We start from the raw sequence: 26,809 nt of genomic DNA, 5'->3' as shown, positions 1-26,809 counted from the left end.
CTTTCCTCAAGAAATATGTTCTTTTATTTCAACATTAGCAAGAAATTACCCTCGATGTTTACTCAAAATATTTGCTATTGACGTTTGAGCCCATTCTCTTCGTTGGATCCTTAGTAGACTCCAAACAGCTGTTGAAAATGATTTTTTCTTTTTTTCTTTTTTCTTTTTCTTTCTTTCTTTTTCTTTTTCTTTTTTTTTTTAACCTTTGGGGTTTTTAAATATCTTGTGAATAGAGACACGCAAACTCACACCTGTTTTGCGTACCCTTGTTTACAGGCCACGCAGGGCACGTCATACGACCAGGCCAAGACCAGGCAGTGCAGTAGGTAAAGACTTTTGGCCAAATGGCTGTTTGGACCAACGAGAGCATTAAAGGTGCAAATCACCTGAGCCAGCATGGCAGCCCCGCAGGCCGGTGACCCCCGTAGGGTCCCCTCAACCGAGCCCTCTAGCTCAGGTGCGCCCTCGACGTTATAGAGCAGGAGGCGTGATTTTCCAGGCCTGTGACCCATTCCGTATCTCAGGCTGTGGCCAAACAACCAAGATTAGAGAGGAGGCAGGAGGAAGCACATGCCCACCCGCGACCTCGCTGGGACGGCCACGCGCCCCAGGGGACCGAGCGTGAGTGCACCGAGCCGCATCTCTATGGAGGATCTCTAATGACGTGCTCAGAAAGGACGTCAGACAAGGCACCTTCCCACTCCTGGTGCTGCGAAGCCTCCCCTTGGGCCTAACCCAGCACCCTGTTGACACCCCCACAGGGCCCGGAAGGATTGGGCCTTGGTGCATGCCTTGTGCTTTGTCACCCTTCTGCCTCTTGCCTCCGTGCGGCTCCTCTCAGGGACTGGCACCTGCTGCTCTGTCTGCTTTGCTCCCTCCCCCACGTCCCCAGCCGTGGGCACCTCAGTGCAAGGGCTGCTCCCTCAGGAGGGCCGTCCTTGGCCCAGCCATAGCTCCCCCCCACGCACTTGCCCATTGCCATGTGTCACCTCCTCCAGGATGCCTGCCCATGGGAGAAGAGGCCCTTCCTCGCAGGTGTCACCTCCTCCAGGGAGCCCACCCGTGGAGCAGAGGCCCTTCCTCTCTGTGTGTCACCTCCTCCAGGGCGCCCACCCATCGGAGGGGTCAGGGCCCGTGCACCTGCCGCTCCTGGGGCATCCGGGGCATGACCACACCCACACGCAGTGGGGACCGTGCAGCCCTGACCTCCCTTCTGGACCCGGGGCTGAGCCATGACCTGCCGTGTTGGGGTCCCGTGTCCCAGCCCCAGGGCCGGCCGCACCCCATGCACCCCACACCTGAATCCCAGATGCTTCATAGAGGCCCGGAGCAGCAGCAGTGTCCTGGAGTCAGGAACGCAGGTGGACGGAGAGGGCGTCCAGGGCTGGAAACACCGACGTCCCCAGAGGCCCTGCGCATCAGCCGGTGGCCGCTCCTGCGGGTGGGGGTCCTGCGGGTCCCGGGCGGCATCCTGGGGTCCCGGCCACCCTGGCCCTCTAGGGCTCCCCTGGCTGCCCCGGGCAGCTCCTCCCTTGCCCCGGTTGCTTTGTTTTCCTTTCTCCGTAGCTTCGTTCCAGCACCACCTTCTAGCTCCAGGCTGTCCTGCAGCCCCCTCTCCTCTCTCTTCCCCCCTCTCTCCCCCATTTATTCCTCATGAACAGATCTACTCATTCCTCAGCCACTGCCTCGTGTTCCAGATTGATGGTGCCCGCCAGCCCCCCATCCTTTGGGCACCTGCTCCCCCCGCGCTCTGCCAAGTTCCCCGCCTCAGTAGATCAACCTGAGGACGCCGATGCAGCCGCCGCCGACTCCCAGCTGTCCTCCAGGCTGCCTTCCTTCGCTGGGGTTTCTGCTTTTACACAAGTGAATGACTGGCGCCCAAAGAAAGATGTTCCGGTTGGCAACAGTGGGAGCAGCGCAGCGAGGCAATCGCAAAACTAGGGTTGGAAGGGAGGACGCCGGACAGAGGCAACAGTCCTGTGCGCATCTGACGCTGCCATCTGCGAGCTGCGCGGGGTATGCGACATCCCTGTCCTGCCCCCTCCCTTGTGCGCGGGTGGGGGCTCCTGATGTGCACCTGCAGTGGCCACATGACACAGAGTAGGCGTTCGCTAGGTAGCCTTGGCTGGCCCTGTTTGTCAGAAAAGTCTGAAGAATTTGCCATTTTCTTGGAAAGGGTTTGTTCTGAGCATTTTCTTTAAACATTTTGTAAGTATGATCCACAGACACACACAGTAAGATACTCCTCCAGCAAGGGACACCCATTAAATACTTAGGTTTTAGATTCCTGAATTTTATATAAATATAAATATATATTTATATATATATAAATTTATATATTTTTAATATATTTATATAAATATATATAAATTCATATAAATTCATATATGTATTCCTGAATTCTTATTTATATCATTATATGTATTTTTGAGATTTATTTATGCATTTTTATTTTTATTTTTTATTTTTATTTTTTTTTAAATTTATGATAGTCACAGAGGGAGAGAGAGAGGCAGAGACACAGGCAGAGGGAGAAGCAGGCTCCATGCACCGGGAGCCTGATGTGGGATTCGATCCCGGGTCTCCAGGATCGCGCCCTGGACCAAAGGCAGGCGCCAAACCGCTGCGCCACCCAGGGATCCCAATTTATGCATTTTTAGGAAGAGGAGAGAGAATAAGCTGGAGAGGCAGAGGAAGAGGGAGAGAGAAGCTCAAGCAGACTGTGCTGAGCCCCGAGCCTAATGCAGGCTCGATCTCATGATGCTGAGATCATGACCTGGGCTGACACCAGGACTTGGGCGCTTGACTGACTGAGCGCCCAGGCACCCCTCCACACTTAGATCTATATGGACACTGCAACGTGCACACTTCTGTGTCTGGATCCTTTCCTCAGTCCTGCATCTATGAGATTCACTCTTGTTTGTAGAGGCAGCTCGGATTGTCTTGGTTTTTCTTAATATTCCATTGTATGAATATACATAATTTCTTATTTTGGCCTACGTCGATGGACACTCAGGTTGTTTCTGGAGTCATGGTGTTGGCAGTTGTGCATGAAGCGTTGACGTCCTTTCTCTAGACACCCATGCCTTAGGTGCTGGTTGTAGAGAATGCCTGGAGAGTGGAGGGCGGTGCGCCCACTCAGCTGCCCACCAACTACGCCTGCCCATTTCTGAGCTTTTAAAAATATCTCTTAAAACTTGAGATCTAGAGCTGTGCTAGTTAATTTAGGCTGGGCAGACACAGCACGAGGAAGGATTACCAATGGCAGTGCAGCTTGCAGAGCACTTGTGACACTTTTACACTTTCTCTTCATTTTTTGATGTTTTATTTTCTGCTATCCACAAGGATTCTGTGAGGTAAATGTTGTTAAATATATAAATCTTATAGATCTTAGAGAGTGAGACAGCAAGACACACAAGGCAGAAAGTACTTGACGGAAGAGTGGAGGCCAAGACTCAGCAGCTTGGAACACACAGGTTGGCATCTGTTTTGAATGTTTAAGGGACTGGAGTTGGCGCTTTGCAAGAATCTTCGGTGCCGAGAGAAGTTAACATACATGCTTAGGGGAAGGTGCTAGTGTATCTGACTTGAGTGAAGTTTTGTATATTAGGGGCTATTTTCCTGTTAGAGGGTTAGAGGTTTTCAGAATTATTCAGACGGTATGAGATCAGAGTTCGCTAACTTATTGTGGTTAAAACTCGATGTGTCCCTACCTACCCGAAAGGTCTCCTGAGAGGAGTAGACCGTGTCCCTGTCATAGAGGTGAGCAAGGTCCACCTGCAGGGCATCTCACGAGCTCTGCCCACCAGTGGTCCGCGGCGGGGGGAGGGGGGCCGCGGGGAGGCCACAAGCAGCTGGTTTAATCTCCTTCTTGTCCTCAACATATATTAATTGAGGGCCTTCTGGGTTCCAGATTACAGCCTTTACTATTTTGCAAGATTACTGTTCTAAAGGGAGAGACAGACCCATGTCTATCACCTCAGGGAGAGCTTTTGCAGGTGTATCTCGGGTGAGCATTGGAGAATGACCAAGCATATGTGTCATCCAAGTTTGGATTTTCTGAGAAGATCGAGTTCCCAGTTTTCCAAGACATATATTTAAGAACACACACACCCTCATTTTATATAAAGCTCGCCACTCTAAATAAAAAGTAAAATTATTGGTTATATAGAGCTATCACCTAAAAAGAGAGCTAATTATTTGTGTCAACACAAGATTTAAATCCATGGTCAGGTTTCCCCTTGATTTATGAGACAGGTGTTCTCTATATAAACTGGGACTTTATTACAAACACTCAAAATGATTTATTGGTTTCAGAAATCAATGGAAATTTCATTTTGTGAAAATTGTATTTTTATAAATAGCCAGATAAACATATGTAAAACTGGAGCTCAACACATATTGCTACTTAATAGGAAAGAGGCATTTGCGGTTCAATATTAATATATCTTTAAAAAATTCATCTTGTAGACATCAAAAATGTCTACATGACTGTGCTAACAAGGCACTTATTTAATTATAATTAATGATGGAGGCAACATATAAAAAATGGGCTCAATTTTCAGCTGATTTAAAGAAATAATGTGTCCCACATAAATCTGTCATTCCACGAGAACCCAGTATATGCACAAGATATTGCAAATACATCAAGTGGCTTTTATTGCATTTGCCACCTCTTTGTTCACAATGCTATTTCCAAAGCGAATATATTTTAGGAGTAGCAACTACAGAGCAGTCTTGTCAATCAAGCTCACTACTACTTTTGGCATAATTTGATAGCATGATTGAAGAGATAAAAGCCAAAGAACAAAGCGTAGAATTCAAAGAATAAAGAATGTAGACATGAAAGTCGAAGTCTCATTTTACAGTGGTTGTTTATCTGGCCACGAAAAGCACCAAGTTAAAAAAGAAGATATTCTTTGTTGTTAGGAGTTATAAAAGTCTTCTGAGGCATGGGACTCCTGAACAGAGAAGCACTTTGTCACCAAGAGCTATCACCAGAAGGCTTCATTAGCAGCTTAGAATTACATAGGATTTTTATAGGGATCCCGTGTAATTTGTAATCATATTTACCCCAGGGAAAACTGATGGAGGTTGTATATCCTCAGTAGTGACCACAAGTGACAAATATGACTATAAGTATATGTAAAAGGCAGTGAGCATGGCAATATTTTAATATTAATATATTTTAATAATACTATTAATTATTAATTACAATTAATTAAGACTATTGATATTAACTACAATTAATTGATATTATTGGTATTGATTATTATAATTTATTGTATTAGTAATAATATTTTAATATAAATATTAATATTTTAATATTTTGTTTCTAAAATTCTAAAAAGGTGTTCCTCTCCTCCCCCAACTAATCCAAGATTCAGATTCTTTGACAGAATATATGCATAGACATCAAAACAGCATTTGGTAAACACTATGTACGTTCTCTCGACTACTATTGTTTTTCTTGTTGATTTTCTGGATTGCTCGTCTACTATGCTTTTCTTTTTTGCAGTTGTGTTGGTAATAACAGTGTTTTTTTTTTGTTTGTTTGTTTGTTTAGTTGAAACAAAAGTACAATATAAATTGAGGTTCCCTGGAATTTGATCTAGGCAGAGAATAAAGGGAAGACGTAGATGAACAGCCCATTTTCCCCATGTGTGCCAGGAAGGTTCCCACTGGCCTGTGGGATGAAAACCATGACTGCTCCTGGTTGTGCAGTCACGCAGACAGAGGGTCAGGCGGGTGGCTGATGGCAGACTGTGAGCAGGGACCTGCCTCATCCTGAGCTACTGCTCCATCTCTTGCCTTCTGAGCCCATAGGCTTGTTCTGGAATCAGCAGGAAGGACCACCTGTAGCTTAATTAGTGATATCTCTGCCCTCTGGACCAGAAACAATAAATGTGATGCCTTCCTACATGACATTTACCACACTTCTAAGTGTGTTCCTGTCCTCTTTTGAAGGGTTCTTGACATCATTCTCCATTTGGTAGGTTTTCTTCTCAAAAGGGTGACCTCTGGTACTGACCCCGATCTTCCGTATATTGTGTGCTTAGGTATGGTCTTAGGCATGATGCCTCCTTTGAAATAAGGTCTACGTGTTAATGACGGTAAAAATATGGCAGCTCCCTGAAGTCATTTTGTCTTGGAGTGGAACGTCAAAGACAATCTGAAGATGTTTTCTAATATATTACTGTTAAGCCACATTCAATCCTTCTTGAATTTCTTCACCGTTTTATATCTTTGGATTGTGTGCAAGTCTTCTAGTCATCACTCTAACGTATATGTATGTAATTATGTATATGTCATTATATATAATTTATTATTACATATATTTACTTATTTCTTTATCAGGGGCTGATATGTTTAAGCTATTATAATTTTCTGACAAAGGGAATGCTACTTATATCTACCAATATGGAGCCTCTTCAAATTTGCTATTTTATTCTTTTGCTCTTTCTTCCAACCACTGGTACAGATGCCAAATTCACTGATCAGGTTGGAAGAATGATACCTAGGATTTTTTTCTGTAGTTCAATGCCTATCTATTAATCAGGATCAGGACCTTTGGAAATCAAACAACGGTTTAGAAATGACTCTATTGATCTACCTGCCAACCTATTGGTCCATCAGTTGCCTTCTGAATATTAATTTATGATTGTTCTAAGGAATATATATATATATCTGTGGATGTGGGTTGACATAGATAAGACTCAGATAGACTTTCCTACAAGATCACGTGGAGTATTTCATACCCCCACCTAACACGTCCCTGTGTGACCCCACCTCGCACCCCCATTGTGTTCTTCCTCACTCTATATATGTTTCATATATTATATACGCACTGAATCATGACGATAGACATAGTATATGGCCTTAAAAGATAAAGGCAAGTAGAGGCAGGTCTGAAAACTGGTATCAGCCTTGCCCAGATCCAAGAAAAAGAAACAAATTGGTATGGCTCCTATAAAACTTGGAAGGCAGTGTGTTTGCAGTGAATGAGGATAAAAGAAAGAACTTTCTGGCAGCATCAGAAGACAATGTGAGGTGGGCAATTATCTTAATGACGGATAAACTGCATTTTGGTAAAACAAAATTGGCCCTGCCTTCTAAGCCAGGCACATTCTGTGAAGGTTCCCATGCCCCAGGGACCCAGGTGGCAAGTAAAATCTGCTCACCTCCATGTGTGCTCCTCAGCACCATCTGTATTTAATTCCCTGCAAATTACTCTTAGTTTTCCATTTCTTGTCCAAAAGGACACAATGAAGGCCTTATGGGTTTTAAAATGTGTCTTAGATGGGACACATTCAGGCCATTTCTTGGAACATTACTAAAATCTCCCGAAATGGCTACCACGATTTCACTTCTCATTCTGCCTTTCATGGGGATTGTGTGCAAACAGTCTTTCTGACCTACTAGTTTCCGGAACATGGGGTTTCTTATAATTTCCTTATCTTGGGGTCCTGGTTTGCATGTGGCAAGTGCTCAGGGAATGTGGCCATAGGTGAACTATAATCCTCACAGTCATGATTTGGGGGAAGCACGAGAAGTTTGCTTGGGGGCGCTTCCTGCTTTCTGACACAGTCTTACTATTGTTACTTGTAAATGGAAAGTGGAATTGTGTTCAATGGGTCCCCTAATAAGTTGAATCCTTTAAATGGTATTTATAAGGATCTTTTATCATTAAAAACATACGGGAGGGACACCTGGGTGGCTCAGTCGCTTAGATGGGTGACTCTTGATTTCAGGTCAGGTTGTGACCTCAGGATCCTGGGATCCAGCCCCCTATTGGGCTCTGGTCTCGAGGGGAATCAGCTTCGCGATTCTCACTCTCCTTCCCCCTTAGCAACCTCCCCTGCACTCTCTCTCTCTCAAATAAATCTTAAAAAAATATATATGGGCAACAATACAATACTATCCAGGTATAAACACAAGAAATTTGATACAAAGAGGAAATTTCAAAATTCAACCTTCATGCCAGTGACTACAGGCTTCATTTCACTCAGCTAAAAACAAAACAAAACAAACAAACAAAACAAAACAACAAAACAAAACAAAACAAAAAAACCCTCCTGTTTTTTTTTTTTCTTTTGATGTTCACTTACCTGTAAATTATTAAAGCAGGTAGCTTGCTTTATGTACTGGGAATATATTTTACAGCTGCAAGTGATACGATGATGCACTTATGCATATTCATGCAACCTATATGCTGTGCCATTTTTGGCGAGTGGATAAAGAAAGCAACCTGACAAGTATAGATATTTTCTGGTTAGGTGTATACGGATTACAATGAATGCTATTACATATTTACCGACTTACTGATTAAAACTTGGTAATAATTCAAGCAAAACAACAAAATACGTTACATACTGTCACGATAATAAAGCTTCACGGGGAAGTTTGCTAGTCGTATCTGGAGAATTTCCAAAGTTAATTGTTCATCCAAGAGCTAGAGGGTACTTTTAAACTTTTATCTCTTGCTCCATCTCCAGCAACAGAATCCTAAAGTTTGAGGGTAAAGAGACCAAAATACCTCCCACTCGTCTGTGGCATACCCAACAGGGCATTCTTACCTTGAAACTGTGCGTTAAATCCTTTGCGTCGATGGTTACTGTCCGATGTAAAGTGGAGTCGTAGCCAGTTCTTGCTACTTATGACGGGAGAAGGGAGGTTCATGCCAGTCAGCCTGGAGGAGAGAAGCAGAAAAAAATCTCCCTTGTAAACCAACAGAGCAACTGTCCTAGAGCCGAGCCGCTTTCACAACTGAGTACAGACAGTTGTCAGGTTGAGGTCCTGGGGCAGAGGTCATGGACGAGCTGCCCTCAGGCCCAGAATGGACTCAGGCGACAGCGCGACAGTCACCCTTGATGGGACGGAGCCTTTAACCCAGACTTGGCATATTCATTCTTCTTTATGAATGATGGATAAGTGAGCAGAGTGATCCTTTTGATCACTGAATTCTTGTCATCAGGCCCTCCATCGGAATGAAGTATACAAGGATAAGAAATAGGCACGTGGTCCCCCCTGCCCTCTACTCTTTGAAACGCTCCGTGACTCTGATTCACCTGAAGTGTCCTCATCTGCACTGTCTGTCACGCTGGATAGCATCCCCTGTGTCTAGGGTCCCATCCACGGAATCCACGGCCGGGGCCCTCCCCGCCCACGGGAAGGAGAGCAGTGTTTCGGGGGATGGTGGCAAACACTGCCAAAGACATTTGGAACGAAATAAGATCATGTTTGGGCAAAGCCGTCTATTGAGCACAGTTAAAACTTTCAAAATCAGACGTGCTCGCTCTCTGCCTAAGCTGTGCGGGCTCCCACCCTCCGTCTCACTGGGGCCTTTAGTTGTCGCGTCGGGGAGCGCGAGTCTTCTGGGGTGGTCAAGCTCTGGTCTGAAGGGGACCCAGCGACAGGTCAGGTTTGGCCAAAGGCAGAAGTGTCGCTGGATTGGGTGCCTCACTCTGGATTGGGAGCTGTGTGCGGCTCCGCCTTGCCGGGCCATCGGAGCCTATACCTTCCAGTCTGGAAACTGGGCCCGAGAGCACTCCCATCAGGGCCTGGTTGACGGAGGTGATACGGATACGTGTGTAAGTGTCCCTGACGCACGTTTTAAATGCCACCTGTTTGTGCATCGTGTAATCACCTTCATCTCAATTGCCAAATCTATCTTCAAAGTGATGCTTGTTAGTGTGGATGATCAGGAAAGGTTTGAGCAACTTGCTGGCAGCTGAAACCTTGGCTGCCCCGGGCGGGCTGGCCTGTGCGCACCAGGGCTGCGGGCTCAGGCTGCAAGCGCTACTCGGGGCGCAGGGTTTACCGGGCCCGGGGTGGCAGGTAGAGCGATTCCCTCCTCACTCTGTTACCCGGAGGAAAACCAGCATCAAGTGAAATATGTAGGCAAGCTTTCTGATGTCGGGGTGTTCAATTTGAAATCTCGGGTTTAAAAATGTGCAGGATCCATTTAAAGTTAAAAGCCAAACCTTGACTGTAACCAATTGCGACAGTGTTTATGTCACTGTTTGAAATGATCTTCTGTGAGAGGAAATACACCACTCAGATCTGCCTATTTGCTTGGATTGATGTGGTTCTAACCGTCGCAGTCGCATACAGCTGCTTCCAGGGAACATTTCATTATTCTGATATTTTGTTGGAAGGCTCCCTCTCCCAGCACCTGCTTCCCTTGGGGAGCCGATGTTACAAATTCTATTAGATATAGGTTACCTCTTTGCCTAATGCTGACAATGACCGGAAGATAAGTAACTTCTGAATTCAAAAGCCCAGAATCTAGGCAGTTCACCTACATGTACTCGCTGAAAATTTCATAACCCAATTCCATGTTTATTTGTTGTGGCTTTAAAAGTATTTTTTTTAAATTACGTTCTTTTCAGGTGGTTCTGCTCTCAAAAGCTGGATGCGATTGCATTTTAGTTGTGTATCAACATTAGCCTTGCACGTAAATAAATCCCCTCTTCGCCTACCATGTTTTCCACACCTCTAATGCACGAAAACGCCAGTTCTGTGTTAATCAACATGCTTCATCTCTAAAGGGCCAAACAGACATGTTGGAGGGTTTACTAGTCATGCAGCTCCCGCTGCAACTGTTCACCTCTGCTGTTGGAGAGTTGTTCTTTGTAGGCAAGAGTCTGTTTCTTGGTTTGCCCCTCCCTCTTTTTCCCCTTTGTTCATTTGCTTTGTTTCTTATATTACACATATGGGTGAAGTCACCCACCCCAAAGTTTTATATGTAATGGAATATTACTCAGCCATAAAAAGAATGAAATTGTGCTCTTTGCAGTGACATGGATGGAACTAGTGTATACGATGCTAAGTGAAATAAGTCAGCCAGAGAAAGATAATTATTACTCTTCTTTGATGGTTTTTCCAAACGTTGAACAATGTAAACATTGTTCTTATTTATAGGCCAGATTTGGCCTATGGACTGGGATCTGCTGACCTTCGGTTTGGTATATATGAGGCAATTTGTAAAAATACTGGGAAGGTAGATAATTAGTATTATAAATACAACCTAAATACTACCTAAATAATCAATGATGTATATCAAGATAGTATAACTCGCTTCAAAAATATGTAATTACGGATTCATTTTATACAAAAACAAATGTGAGGCCGTATACATATATAAAAAATTCATTGTCCATGGTTAGAGTCAAGCCATGCAAACAAGTCACACTCCAGAGTGGATTATTGTGCATGGATTTCCTAATTTGTCTGTGGAAAATAAACACATCATCACATCCTCTTTGTTTGGGGTGTTGAGTCGGGGTTGTTCTATATAAGACATAGTCTTTGCAGTTGTGACTTTTTCTGTCTCGTTCCACAGGCCTGGGCTAATCTCAAAGCTGCCATTTAATAGCAGCCTTACACTATAAAGTCAATTGTTCCTTCATCGCACACCAACTTTTTTTTTTATAAATTTATTTTTTATTGGTGTTCAATTTGCCAACATATAGAATAACTCCCAGTGCTCATCCCATCTAGTGCCCCCCTCAGTGCCCATCACCCAGTCACCCCCACCCCCCGCCCACCTCCCCTTCCCCCACCCCTAGTTCATTTCCCAGAGTTAGGGGTCTCTCATGTTCTGTCTCCCTTTCTGATATTTCCTACTCATTTTTTCTCCTTTCCCCTTTATTCCCTTTCACTATTTTTTATATTCCACAAATGAATGAGACCATAAATGTTTGTCCTTCTCCGATTGACTTATTTCATTCAGCATAATACCCTCCAGTTCCATCCACATCCAAGCAAATGGTGGGTATTTGTCATTTCTAATGGCTGAGGAATATTCCACTGTATACATAGACCAGAGCTTCTTTATCCATCATCTTTCGATGGACACTGAGGCTCCTTCCACAGTGTGGCTATTGTGGACATTGCTGCTAGAAACATCGGGGTGCAGGTGTCCCAGCATTTCATCATCACACACCAACTTAAAGGAAGCTGACAAATACACAAGCCAATGGATGTTGTGCTAGATTTGCCAAGAAACTGGATGATTTGGATGAGATCTAGAGGTAAGAATTTGACTGAATACCTTCGTGATCTCAGAATGGCTCCCAACGGTGTCTACATCCTAATCCTCAGAACCTGTGTCTACCTCACCTTACATGGAGAAAGGAGACTTCAAAGATGAGATGAGGTTACCGACCCAGGGGATATTATCCTGGACGATGGGGTAGCCCAATGTGGTCAAAAGGATGGTTACAAATGGAAGAGGGAGACAGAGGAAGAGAGTCGCGGAGAAGGAGGCACCTATGAAGGAAGTCAGGGAAATGCACGTGAGAACTGCAGCCATGGCTGCTGACCCTGTTGACCCTGAGATGGAGAAAGGGGGCCTGAGCCAAGGAATGTGGGCGGCCCCTACAGAGCTGCAAGAGGCAAAACCATACATCTCCCCTAGAGCCTCGGGGAGGAATACAGCCCTACTGACACTTAGATTTCATTCCAGCAGAGCCTGTATTTATGACCTAGACCACTGTAGATAATAAGCTCATGTTGGTTTAAGCCATTGTGTCGGTGTTAATTTGCTATGGCAGCAATGGAAAACAAGCTTCTTAATACACATACTATATATTTAATTCTAAAACCGTCTAGGAAGAGAAGAAATTCAGCAGATGATGCCGTCACTCTAAACCTATTAATAATCCTAGTTTAACACTCTGTATAATTATCAGTGATTGAACATCCATCATCACTGGCTTATTTTTTTCTTCAAAGTCTCCCTTAGGTCTCAACTGTATTTCTTCAGAGTCTGCTGGATTTGGTTTTCTAATAAGTAAGTCGTTTTGGAAGTGAGAGATTATGGGGCAGTAGTGAGGACTTGACATAAATAGTGGGCATGAGATACCAAGCAGAAACATTCTGCCGAGAGAGGATTTAATACTGGCAGGCATCAACACATGTCTTTGTCTATTAGTCGAGGGTATCTAATGTACTCTTAATTTTTTATCCTTCACGTGTAAAAACACAGGACGGGTGTCTGGAGAAATCAGGCGATTCAAATATTTTTTGGACTTCGAAAAACAAAAGACACCTCAACGTGATCTGCCAGGAAAGGGTCTTTTCTGCGGGAATGTTAGATGCGTTTCATTTGTGGAGCATCTCAAACTAGGTCAGGAAACCCATAAAGCCTCGCGGTGAGGAGTACTGAACTGTCCCTGTAGATACGGCTGCAGGAACTGGTAGTGCTCACCCTTCCCAAGATTGCCAAATTAGGCAATGTAATCCATTGGCAAACTCATTGCTTTCAGAGATTCAACAAGGTTTCGCTGCTGCCAACGGTAAAAATAGATGTAGGACCCACGGGGTATTTAGAGTTAAGACGACCTTCTTTGAGCCAAAATAGAACCGGCCAGTCTGTTCTACTTTCTTCAAATAGCTTTACTATAAATTTTAGGATTCTATTTATAATGCATCCGTAACTTCCTCTCCCACTTAACCTCTGTCAGCCCCACACTTCTCAGGCATGACACAAGGGGTTTGAGCACGTTGTGCTTCTCAAACATTTCAGCCTTATGACTGTCTGTGACTCATTCAATTTACTTATGTAACTGGAAAAACATGGAGTCGATGTATGGAGATAATTTTCGAAAACGCATTTGGAAACGCTAAAGTTCTTGAGAGCGCTCTGTTTGAGCTCCTGCTTGACATGAAGCCAGATTTCTTGTGTCTTTAGAAAATCATCCCTATAAATTGCTGGGAGTCTCTGTAGTTAAACCTCTTTAACTGTGATGACTAAGAAGCCAGAAAGCATTAATACCATCAACACAGACTGTAAATTACCCACCCTCCCGAAGGAGCCTAAAGAATTTCATAAACCTATTCCTTGGAGGAGCTGATTGCTTGTCACCCGGAGAAAGTCATCTAGAAGTCGTTAGGTTTTCCGGTGCTCTTGTGGACGTGGAACCAACGTGACTCAGAGGCTGGCGTTCCATTTATCTCAGTTTTGTAAACAGTAAATGAAAGATCTAATACGACAAAGGGCTCCTGAAATGTCATGCTTCCGCCTGTTGGTCATGTTACTAGGGAACGCCACCGTCTTCTGAACACACGTTGAGCTCACACCGGCGAGTCTAAGCCTTATTTTGGACTTTGAAGAAACAATGGAAATTAGAAGCATTTCTTACCCTGGGAATTCATGAGAAGAAGAGCCGCAGAATTCCGCCTCATGTGCGTGCAAATATACATATACACAGATCGATGTACCGTACGATGTGTGGTTAGGTACAGAGATTTCTAGACACTGATTCCAAAAGTTTTCTACTCACATACTGACCCTCGAGGAGAAGCAAACACAGACAAATGAACCAACCACAACAACAACAACCCCACCACCCAGGGGCTCTTCAGAAGCGTCACGGAAGAAGACCCCCCCCCGAAAGTTCCTTCTTGGGCTCCAGTCTGCACCCCCTTCCACGTGGCCTGGCGGTCATGCTTAGCTCCCTAGGCCTGCTCTGTCCTGCACACCTTCTCTCTCTCTGGCTTCACTCTTTGCTCAAGCCATGGGTGAGGATTCTCGGGAGGACACTGACGGCTCTCCTCCTTCCTCTCGGGTCTCTAGTCACCACCTTCTCCACGTTCTGGCCTCCCCTTGTACACCCTGTGCTGTTTCCAAAAAGGAAAGTGGTTTCTAGCCTCTTGGGCCCGGTGTCCTCCTTTCGATGCCTGGCTCGTCTTCCCAGGCTCCATGCCGGCCCGGGTTTCTGTGCTGGGATGGGCATGACTTGGTTCAGCCCCTGCAGGCCGCACGCCCTTCCCTGCTCAGGGGCCTGGGCCTAGCGCCTCTTGCCTCGAGCCACGACACCCACGACGCCCCCGACACCCTGTGGCCCCTTCCTCCTCACTTGCCCAGGAATTTCAGCCTACAGGGCCTGTGGTCGGCGAAGCCTGACCTGACAGTGATGCGGGGGGCCCTGGTCACATCTTCCCCTGGCGCCCCTTGGGCAGACATTTCTGCGATGACCTGGGCACACGCGTGATTGCTTGCTGACTGTCGTCTTGTGGGTGACCCGCAAAGCTCCAATGACCCCCACTGTCTGTCTGGAAGCTCGCCGAGCACTAGGCACGCAGCAGAAGCTCACGTCACACACATAAACAGAATAGGAGCTTCCACGCAGTGGGCATCACCCTACACTACCCTCGCCATCACAAGGGGATGGGGGGATCTCAGTGGTGTCTGTCAGGTGAATCATGCACCTTCAGGGCTCTGGAGGAAGGAAAGCAGGGGGGAAGCAGTGCCGGGACATGGCAGTGGCTCTGTACGTGCCCCAGGGCTGCTGCCTCTGCCCACAGACACGCACATCGCAGGGAACAGGACCCGAGTGGACGCTCCCGAAGCTCCACATCTGGACAGGACATCTAGTCTCTCGTCACTGTAATGACCCCTAATGGAGTCCAGGGTGCTCCCAATGCACCTGCTCCAGAGATGTCCTGGGCACCCACCCCCTCAGCTCTGCCTTTGGTCGCCCGCGAGCTCTTTGGCAGGGGTCTAGGTCATCGACATGCCACGCCCTGCAGGCCTGTGCAGGTGGCAAGCTCTCAGACGTGCAATCCTGGCCACACCAAAACAGGCAGGACAGCAGTGGGCCCGGGGAGGGATCCCAGTGTGTGACATCCCTCGTCCCATAGACCCTTCTGGACCTGAGGCCTGCATGCAAAATCTATGCAGATGCCGAGCTGCGGGCGTGCAGCACTGTGCTGCCTACCACCCCGTCTGCACAGGTGCTGCCCATGCCCTGCCCAAGTGAGACCCCCGCTCGTGCTCCTCTCCCTCTGTCCCTGTGCTCATCCCCTTGTGGCACCAGGACATCAGCTTCCCTCAGTATGATTCGTACCCACCTTACAAACGACGGCACGTACCTGATAGCAGCCCAGGCCCTGCAGACAGAGCTGGGAGCCAGGCCTGGAGCCCAGCACACAGCCAATGAGCCACGACACAGGGCAGGTGTCACCAGACAGGGGTGCAGGTGCCCAGAGGCGCCCACAATAGGGCCTTGGCTCTCCTCCCGGGGGAAGCCAGTCCTAGAGCTGCGCCGCTGAGTCCTGACTTGTCAGCCGAGCCCCGAACAGAGCCACTGGGGAGAAGTGAAAGCAGTCTGCGTGGTGCCCGAGCTGACTCACAACCCCCTCCCAGCCCCTCATCGCCCCGAGAAGGGCGCCCGCTTTCTTGGTGTGGGACTCCAACCGTTCCCACCTGGAGCCTCCCAGCCCCCTTCTGGCTCCCGGGCCGGGGCCTGCCCCCCGCTGCCCATGCCGAGCCTGGCGCTGCTGACCGTTGCCTGTTCAAATCCGTCTCACATTTCAAAGCTGCAGCAAGGATCATCTGTCCAAGGCCCCTTCCCTGGCTACCAGCGGGCTACTGCAGCATCCTCGCCTTCCCACTGCTAAGGCCTGGCTCCTGCGCAGGGGCAGCCTGGGCCCGGCCTGAATTGCAGGAGGTTCCCCGAAAGTGTGTTCCCGCCCGACCCAGGCACCTGGTGCTTCTGGATGCCCCATCCTGGCAGGTCACTGCGTTCGGGACAGGCTGGCTGAGTCCAAAGTGAAGGGTCTCTGTGCTTCTGTTCGCTCCTGGCCCGAGCTCCCCAGCAACAGCAGCAGCAGCAGCGCAATGAGTGCCCCCAACCCTGAGTCCTGACTCTGTACCCAGGGCCATGGCCCCGCCGGGAAGGGTGCCCAGGGCAGGGGCCGCGTGTCCTCTGTGTTCCTCCCCCTGCAGTGGCCAAGGGGCCCCATGCCGTGACTCTGGACTCCCGGCCATGGGAACATCCGTCTGTGTGGGGAAGGAGCGGCAGAAGGATCCTCGCCTCTATCAGACGTGGGCCAAGGACCCGGGACAGACGGCGGGACTGGGAGACGGTGGTGACAAGCGTGCCCGGGCGTTGGGCCACCACATCGGGGAGCAGCCCAAAGGCCAAGCAGAGAGGATCCTCTGGGGGTAATCGTGACTGGCCGTGTCCTCTGGGGCCTGGGGTTGCGGTGCAGGGTGCTGCTAGCCCGGGGCCGGGTGGTGGCTCAGTCCACAGGCCCAGGGCGAGACGGGGCAGCCCGAGAGCCAAGTCGGCCGCTCCCGAATCCTCTGCTGCCCCCATGGGATCCCCCTGGGGTGGGATTAGTCGCAGCCTAGACCATTGCTGGACCCATTCAAGGGTCTGAAATGAGTTTCCTTTCCTCTTTTTTCCTTAAGACGAGCTTCTTACCTCCGTCGATGTAGTGGACACACGGGATGCCACCGGCTGGTAAGACGCTACTGCTGCGCCTCGGCAGGCCCCTGGCAGGAGCTGCAGCCCCTTGAGCCCTCGCGGGAGCCCCAGGGCGTCCAGCCTCGACACCAGAGACGGTCAGAAGTCGTGGGGCCTCACGGAAGCCGGCTGCCCCTCGCCCTCCAGCCGGATCATGGTCCTGTCATCACTGCACACACCAGGGCCGGCCTCTCCTGGGTTTACTGTTTTGTTTTGTTTTGTTTTTTTAAAGATTTTACTTATTTATTTGAGAGAGAGAGAGAGCGAGCAGGAGCAGGTGCAGAGGGAGAGGGAGACTCTATGGGGAGCAGCGAGCCCGACGGGGGGCTCGATCCCAGGCCCCTGAGATCAGGACCTGAGCTGAAGGCAGACGCCTAACTCACGAGCCACCCGGGCGCCCAGCCCCGCCTGGATTCCAGGCCAGCCACACCCCTCCCCATTGGGCTCCGGGCATTCACCGCATCAGCTGCCCCACCAGGCCTCACCCGCGTGATAAGCCCGTGCCCACTGCAGGCTCGACAGGCTGGTGGCCGCCAGCACCCTCTCCTACTCCTCCATCCCCACCCGCGAGGGCTCTGTTCTGCTTCTACCCTCGCGGCGATGCAATTCAGGGAAGCCGATGGCTCCTGATCACCCCCATAGGTGTCCGTGTTTGCATGAAACACGTGCACACACACAGAGACGCTCACAACTCCACATGACACACGGCACATTCCGGGTGACCGCAGACCGCATGATCCGTAGGCGGGTACTTGTGTGTCTGGCACCTACACGGCCCCCTAGAGCGTTTCCAAACATGACAGCGATATTCCATGCCAGGCTGATGCAGAGCTTACTGCTCCGTTAATTTTTCAAATTTATTTATCCTCTTCTTTGTTCCAAACGTGCAAGGCGGCAGGGATACGTTGTTGAGCAAACTCCTGCACATAGTTTGGGGCCCGTCGGAGCAAGGGTGTGATGAGCTGAATTGATATGGTGAGGTCCCATCTCCCAGGACCCCGGGATGTGCCTTCATTTGGAGGCAGGAACTTTAAGGAAAAATGAGGTCCTCTGGGTGGGCCCAAACCTAACCTGACTGGTGTCCTCATGAGAAGAGGAGACAAGGACACAGAGCACGCACAGAGGGACACGCAGGTGAGGACATGAGGAGGACACAGCCGTCTCCAAGCCAAGGAGACAGGGCAGTGACGGATCCTCAGGAGGAGGCCATCCTACTGACGCCCGGAGCTCCTATTTCCAGCCTCCAGAGGAGCTCCAGGGGTCAGTGGAATGGATGGCCTTCTCCTGAGGGTCTGTCCCTGCCCTGTCTCCTTGGCTTGGGGAGAAAACAACCTTTTCAGGTCAATCTGTGTTGGGGAGTTCCTTCCACTGACTCTAGCCTGCCTTTAGAAAACATAGTTCCACCCCATCCTTGCTGAAGGTTTCCAGTTGTGAAAAGCCCCAGAGGGATCCCTGGGTGGCTCAGCGGTTTAGCACCTGCCTTTGGCCCAGGGCGTGATCCTGGAGACCCGGGATCGAATCCTGCATCGGGCTCCCTGCATGGAGCCTGCTTCTCCCTCTGCCTGGGTCTCTGTCTCTCTCTCTCTCTCTCTCTCATGAATAAATAAATAATTTTGTTTTTAAAAGAATTCTTAGAAAGAAAGAAAGAAAGGAAGGAAGGAAGGAAGAAAGAAAGAAAGAAAGAAAAAGAAAGAAAGAAAGAAAGAATGGCCCAAGAACATGGACGCACGTGCAAGGACGTGCACCCAAGTCTGAGTGGCTCAGGGCACAGGGACCCCCGCCGCAGAGCCCGAGAGCTCTTAGGTTCTGCAGGCTGCGTGAGGGTGGGATTTGCTGTCTTGTGGCCACGTCGTCCGCCGTGGGATTTGCCATGTGTCCTTCTGTCCCCTCCAGCCATCCCAGCAAAGATCCCCAATCTCCTCACTCCTGTGTAAACCAAGTCTGGGAATCCCACATTCCGGCATAGTCTGAGAAATCGCCGGGTTTGTCCTAAGCTTTGCCCTTATTTTCACTTAATAAAGTATTCTCTTAAAAAAATAAAAGAAAAATAAAATCAAGTATTCTCTTGAATATTAATCTAACACAAAAACCACATAGGCTTTAGGAGACGTAGATCCTAGAGATATAAACCACACTTTTTTTCACAGAACCCGCCGGGCATTTTTGTTGTTACTATCCGTTGATCACTCAAATAAATACATGTCCTTCAATTTACTTATTTAAAAAAACTATATGTTGTACTCATATTTCATTTATTTCCAGCTTTATTGAGGCGTAATTGGCAAATATAATAGTATATATTCAGAGTGTACAGCATGATGGTTTCATATATGCATGCAATGCAAAATGATGCCCACCATCAAGCAAATCAACACATTCCTCACCTCTGAGAGTTACCTATCCTCGTGGCGAGAACATTTAGCATCTACTCTTTTTAGCATCTTTTGGGTATAATATTGTGTTGTTAACTATAGTCATTATGCTGAACATCGGTCTTCAGGATTTATTCATTTGATCGTTGGAAGTGTGAACCCTTTGACCGACCTCTCCCCATTTCCCCCTCTGCATCACCCAGACCCTGACGACCATCGCCCTACTTCATTTCAGGGTTTGGCTTTTCTCAATTCCACATATAACTGAGATCACTATTATTTCTCCTTCCGTGTTTGGCTTACTGTGCTCAGGACAACACTTTCAGGTTCATCCATTTCATGGTCTTACAGGAGATAGAGTCCACTCATCCATCTAGGATTCATTGGTTTGCTTGACTTGGAATAGGTAATATTTCTCCCATTTTGTGGATGAGGCACTAAGCCTCTAGGCACAGAGTATGGTTTTTGGACTTAGCATCAGTACTTGACAGGTATATTTGCCTAACGAATGTTGACTATTGAGTTGACCGCTCTTTAGATCTTGAAAATTCACATCAGTGGAAGTCTGTGGGACTCCAGTGGCCGGCCAAAGACAAGTTGCATCCCAATTTACAACTTTGTTCACTGAGCTGAAATCCAGCTGCTTCTTGAAAAGGTGCAGGAGCTCAGGTCCGATCAGCAACAGGTGCGTCTGGGTGACCTCAGAGGTCTTGCTGCCAGAGAACTGCAAGCCAGGCTCTCCGTCCAGTCAGGTGGCACCTGCTGCGCTGCCTTCGTGCTGAGCAAGGGTTATTGACCTTCCTCGCTCTGCCCCTTTAGCTGGTCCTTCTTGCTGGTGGAGTTCGGTATCTCATTTGAGCCATTTAATGCTGGAAGCATCCTGGGGATTGGGAGTCTGTGTTCAGGCTGTCGGCAGAAGGAATTCCACAAGAGAGTCTCATATTGTTGCAGATGGTAGGATTTCCTTCACTTGGCAGGTAAGTACTATTGCATTGTATGTATTTATTTAATTTTTATATAGATAATTATATGACCATTATTATATAATTAGTAATAAAAATTATATAGCTTATTATATATATTGCATGTGTGTGCTGTATATATATATCACCTTATCCAAGGGGAGCCTGCTTGGGTCTCATGGCTTTTCAAGCATAGGTTAGGCGTTGAAGGAGGGTAAACAGGGCACGAGAGCCCAGGTGGCTTCCTTGCCAGCCCACTGGTACCACACTTGAGGAACAGAGTTGCTTTTACACCAGGATTGGTGGTTTTCTGAGAGTCAAGGTGGATAAGCAGGGCTGAAGGCCCTCACTGACTATGCAACTTTTCCTTACTAAAGACTCCAGAGTTAAACTAAGAATTGTGAATACATATGTCTACTCTTGCCATTTTTCTGCAAACTTTTAATATCCACAGAGATGCTAGTGAGACTCTACCCACTTGAAGGCAACTATTCTAATTCTTTTGAATCTTCATTGTGGTTCTCCCCTGTAAGTCAGTAACAAGATAGGCCGTGGTCCAATAGTGGTCTGTGGCTGCGACCACCTTGAGAAGAACTGAAATATCATTAAAAGAAAGTTGTACCGAATTGGATAAAAATATTCACCAAATATGGTGTTTAAAAAGCATTTGCTTTGATTCAGCTCATTGTAACATCCTGAACTATTTTTTTCCTTCCACAGTTAAAGAGTAAATAGTAGATAAGCAAAATAAATTGAAAAAAAATATTACAAAAAATCATCTAACATTCTAAATGTTCTCTTCTAAAGGTATACACCTGTACACCTCCCCGACCCCGCAGCTGTGACACCTGCCCGGGTCCTCGTCCCCACAGCTGTGACACCTGCCTCGCCCCCTCCCAGCTGTGACACCTGCCTCGCCCCCCCCAGCTGTGACACCTTCCCCGCCCCTTCCCGTCCCGCACCGTGACGCCCGCCCCTCCGTCTGGACCTTCCCTCTCGCACCTCTGGCCCCTCGGCATGGGAAGGAAGACAGAATCCAGGCCCGGTCAGTTGGGCGGCGCGCCCTGGGCCTCGGACCCGTGTTTCAGGGTGAATTCGCCTGCTGGGAGGCCCGCTGAGTCCCGGGCGGCGGGAGGGCGAGCACCTGTCACCTGGCCGCCGCGGGGGTGGGGGGGGCGCAGGTGCCAGGCGCTGCGGGCCCGGCCGCGGGGACCTCGTGCTCTTTCCAGCCCGCAACGTCCCGTCCAAGTGGTAAAACAAAACAAAACAAACTCCGCAGAGCACCTGGGGGGGGCACCTCACCACCTGCCCCACACCCAGCAGTGGAGGGCTCGCCCCGCTGCTCCAGGGGGGCCTGGACAACACGGGCTGGGTGGAAACACAGGGCCCCGGGCCCCCCAGGCCTCCCAGGGGGCTGGGGGCGGGGACTCAGGGCCATGGGCAGGTGCGGGGAGGGGTGGGGACTCAGGGCCATCAGTAGGTGCAGGGAGGGGCGGGGACTCAGGGCCATCAGCAGGTGTGGGGAGGGGTGGGGACTCAGGGCCATCAAGAGGTGCAGGGAGGGGCGGAGACTCAGGGCCATCAGCAGGTGCAGGGAGGGACAGGGGTGGCCCTGGCAGGTGCGGGGAGGGGCAGGGATTCAGGGCCATTGGCAGGTGCGGGAACGGACAGGGCAGCCCTGGCGGCCCAAGCTGAAGGTCACGGACCACTGGCCCCAGTGGCACTGAGGAACTGATCAAAGTGACTGTACCCATCGCTTTTCCCGTTGGCAGGAATCCTCGGGGGTCCCTGTGCTCTGAGTGCAAAGCCCGGGTGGACTCTCACAGATGGTCTCCGGGTCCCTATTCGCCCACTTCCAAAGCCGCCACAAGCCTGATCCGACCCAGATACGAACAGGATAAAAACAGCCAGAAGGCACCCTAAAAAGCCGTGTAGTGTCTGCCGGCACCCCGCAATTACAGCCTTTCTCCGGCCCCGGCTGGTGAGAACCTGCACCCGGGGTTCACGGATACTCGGGCCGCCTGGCCCTCCTTCCTCCTGCCCCACTCCTCCAGGCCGCCCCAGGACCATCTGTGCGAGACCCGATGTCGTGAATGAATGTTTCCTTGGAAGGGAGAAAAAATGAGCTACAAATGCTGCCCACAGACACCGAGCGGTCCCCAAGGCCCTGTGGCAGCCACTAGCCGCTGAGCGCTGCTGGATAGGCTGTGTGTCGGGGCTCCTGCAGCCACCTCTCCCTCTGCCTCTGAGCTCCCCAAAACAGGCTCCTCTGTGTCGCTTGGGGATACAACAGACTTGCCTTGCCCGCGGTTCGCAAACATCGAATCACTGCAGTGTGAGTTGTTGTTTTTTTTTTTTTTTTTTTTTGCATTTTTATCGGGCTTTGGACTTACTGCTTTGCTCATTGATAGCAACAGCATCCTAATTGATCCACTCTCTAAAAGTGGTGATGATAAAAAATAAAAAAATAAAATAAAATAAAATAAAATAAAATAAAATAAAATAAATAAAAATGGTGATGATGATGATGGTCACGGCCATGACAGAAATAATAGTTAACCCAAATATAAATAAATATTATTCATGTGCCAGCCCCCTTCTCTGCACTTTGTCACAACTTAATCATTAATTGCTCCATCCGGATAATTAACATTAAACATGAAAACAAACTTGGGGATCCGTGAGGTTAGTTTTGCCACAGAGCTAAGCAGAGCCTAAGCCTGAATTGAGGCCACATCCATTGTCCCCTCGCTCTTACTGTCTTCTGGCTTTTCCACCCGCATCATTTTTAATGCTTGAGCTTTGGCTAGTTTCCTAAAGTACAGATTGAGTCACGCCAATCCTTGTCTAAAAACGTTCACTGTCCATCTCCTGCTAGACCCTGAGGATAAATGTACCCTCCTTAGAATGTCCTCTAAAACCTTTGATCATCTGGCCTCACCTCACTCTTTAACCTGATTTTTCTGTATAAGAAAATCCACTGGAAAAAAAAAAAGAAAAAAAAAAAAAAAAGAAAATCCACCTAGACTGGTCCAAAAGCCACCTTCTGTATAAATTCCTACAGATCCCCTCCATCAGGAAGGCGTTCGTGCGCATTCCCCCAGCAGCTGAGTTTTAGCGAAGCACAGGGCACCTCAGATCTGGTAGCACCACGGGTTGTCTGCTGATCTGTCCTCTCCTCAGGATGCAGCCGTGACCTAGCAGGAGGACACGCTGTTTGCTGGTTGCATTTGCTGCCCCTCCGTGCACCCTACGGGGGCTGCTCTGCACCGCCCACAGGGCGCAGGGAAGCTTGGCACACACTCACAGGACTGATGTGTACTCAGAGCAATATTTATCTTCCCTTTCCCTCATTAGCTGTCCAAAAGGCCGTGTTTTCTGCCTTTGCCTGGTGAACCTTCATTGCTGAATGGATTTCAAATTCCCACCGTCCTTTTTGAACTATGGAACACATAGCTGGAGACTATCAAGCAAATCCGTTTGACCGGTGCTAAGATTAAAAAGAATAACATCTTGATTTCTGCTAATTAGACTCAAATTTTAGTGAAAAGAGTTTTAGGTACTATTCCGACCAGCACAATATGGGGGAGATAGGGTTGACTGATAAACTTATGTTCATTTATTCACATAAAACTTGAGTCAAAGAGGGATTTGGGAGGTATGAACAAACAATTGCAAAGCAAATTAAAAGTAAAAATTCATATTATGCATTGGAAGAGTTAAAGGAAAAGGAAAATAAGTAAAGATAAGATGAATCCAAGAGTGAGGCTAGGTGATAAGGGGATCCTCCCACATATTTGGTTCTGATTCTTTTGGCAGGCAGAGCAAAAAGGGAAATTAGATTTATTTCAATGTGCACATCAACTGAAAACCAATCACATTTGGGGGACACAAGAAAAGAGATGTTAAATGAATGATCATCAGGAAAAGGACACTGGTTGAGGTCATGAATGCTATTACCAGTGGGATGCCAACAAGAAAAACAAGGAAAGCTTTTAGAAGAAAGGTTAGAAGAACTAACTTTTGGAAGGACATCTGAAGAAGAAGAAGAAGAAGAAGAAGAAGAAGAAGAAGAAGAAGAAGAAGAAGAAGAAGAAGAAGAAGAATTAGAAGAAGAAGAAGAATTAGAAGAAGAAGAAGAATTAGAAGAAGAAGAAGAAGAAGAAGAAGAACAACAACAACAACAACAACAACAACAACAACAACAACTTAGAAGGTTTCCGGGTGTAGACTCCTGTGCTAATGTCAAAATGTAGTTCAGTAGGGATCCCTGGGTGGCGCAGCGGTTTGGCGCCTGCCTTTGGCCCAGGGTGCAATCCTGGAGACCCGGGATCGAATCCCACATCAGGCTCCCGGTGCATGGAGCCTGCTTCTCCCTCCGCCTGTGTCTCTGCCTCTCTCTCTCTCTTTGTGACTATCATAAATAAAAAAAAAAAAAATAATAAAAAAAAAAAAACAAAAAAAACAAAATGTAGTTCAGTATAAGAGATGAGGAGTGAGGGAGGGACCCACCTGATGCCATTAAAATAGTTTCTATTTCTTAAAGGATTTACGTGAGCATATGGTTCCATTACTCTGTGACTTGAGCTGTGAGTTAGTTTTGTTTCCCTACTTCATTAAAAATCTGCAAAACTTTATGTTAGCATCACTGTGTTACGGAATGGTTGGCTGAAACCTGCCGGTAGCTGGATGGTTATCAGTCCGGGCTCTGTCCTTGGACCCCCCCTCCCCCCCCCCCCCCCCCGAGACGTACCCTCTCAAAGAGCTCACTCGGTCGCAGGCCTTCAATGCCCCCTATGGGGTGGCGATGCCAGTACGCATCATCCGCCTGGACCTCTTCCCCAGAACTCCAGCCCATGTACCCAATGTCCAACTTGTCCCCTCCATGTCCAGTAGCTGTCTCACAGTCAGCTCATCCACCAGAATGTTGGGTCTTATGGTGCGAATCTGCCCCTCTCTCCTTCTTCCCCCTCCCTCTTTCTCTTTTCATACACACGCTCTACTCATCAGCACATCCTATGGACCCTACCTTCAAAAGAGATCCGTATCTGACCATTTCTCAGCACCTCACTGGTACCCTGTTCTCATCTGCATGGACCCATGAGCTTCTGCCATGATGTTTACAGCCTCCTTCCTTCTTTCTTTGTCCCCTACATCTCATTCTCAGCACAGCATCTGGAGGAATCATTTAAAACCTAAATTACTTCACACCCTGCCTTTGCACAGAAATCTCCATGAATGTATGGCTAAAATCTAAAAATGTCCCGCAAGGACCTACAACCTTCTGTCCCTCTCTAAACTTATCCTTGGCCACTGTCTATTCACATACTTAGCTCTGGACATGCTGGATTCTTGTTACCCCTTGAACACACCATGGCCTTTGGACCTGCAATGCCCTCTGCCTAGGGTCCCAGATCTTCTTAAGGTTGGCTCTCCTTTCTCCTTTAGGACTTTGGTTGGGGTCATTGACATTGTGCTACTGATATCCTGTCGTGCTCCAAATCATTCTCTTCCTTGTTTTCCTCCCAGGAATCCCATTGTTACCAGATTTCAGATAGAAGGATGATGGATGGAGAATTAAACGTGTAGTAATCTCCGCACACATTTAGATGCACACAGATGTATATATATATGCACACACACCTGTGTGTGTATCCTATGCACTATTATTTAATTTTTAAATTCATCTTCTTTTAGAGAATATGAGCTCTTTGAAGGCAAGAGTTCACTTTTTTTTTTTTTTTTTGGTTTTTGCTTAGGGAATAGTAGATGCTCAGTAAGTATTTGTGGAATGAATGAATAATCTTGTAATTCAGCCACTGCCACCTGCAGGATACTGTCAACGTCCCTCTTTTATAGCTCTCTGAGCAGGGGAGATCTTGCCAATCCCTACACAGTCTCAAAGCAGAGGGAGCCTTCCTCCTGCTGCCCCGCTTTCCTAAAGAAAGGGGAATTAGAGATGTTCTGAGAGCCATACAGTCCTCTGTGCAGGAAGCTTATTCTTCCATGCTTGTTCCAGTCAACAGGAAGGAATTGTCTTAAGGAATGGTTCTCAGATTCAGATTCCTCTCTGCCTCCACAGCCAACGTCAGCTTCATCGGGGCACTCCCCCAAAATGTGAATTCCCCGGCCCCCTCCCAGACCCGAGGCATCAGAACTCTGGCCACGTGGTGATAGATGAGGTCTCCAGCTGACTCTTGGGGAAACTGAAGGGAAA

The 26,809-nt window shown here is 48.1% G+C and overlaps 1 protein-coding gene across 2 annotated transcripts in view; it reads right to left on the bottom strand.

The window, feature by feature from the left end:
- CSMD1 (CUB and Sushi multiple domains 1) overlaps window positions 1-26,809 on the bottom strand; it is a 1,871,666-nt gene that overhangs the window by 680,780 nt on the left and 1,164,077 nt on the right. For both annotated transcript variants that reach the window (XM_072763911.1, XM_072763912.1), the window contains exon 6: window positions 8,577-8,689. In XM_072763911.1, the coding sequence (XP_072620012.1) occupies window positions 8,577-8,689 (113 nt within the window). The remainder of the gene's footprint in view (window positions 1-8,576; window positions 8,690-26,809) is intronic.

The sequence above is a fragment of the Vulpes vulpes genome, chromosome 7 (assembly GCF_048418805.1).
Source record: "Vulpes vulpes isolate BD-2025 chromosome 7, VulVul3, whole genome shotgun sequence".
Classification (NCBI taxonomy): domain Eukaryota; kingdom Metazoa; phylum Chordata; class Mammalia; order Carnivora; family Canidae; genus Vulpes; species Vulpes vulpes.
The sequence above is the reverse complement of the archived record's forward strand: the minus strand, read 5'-3'. Positions and strand labels throughout refer to the sequence as shown.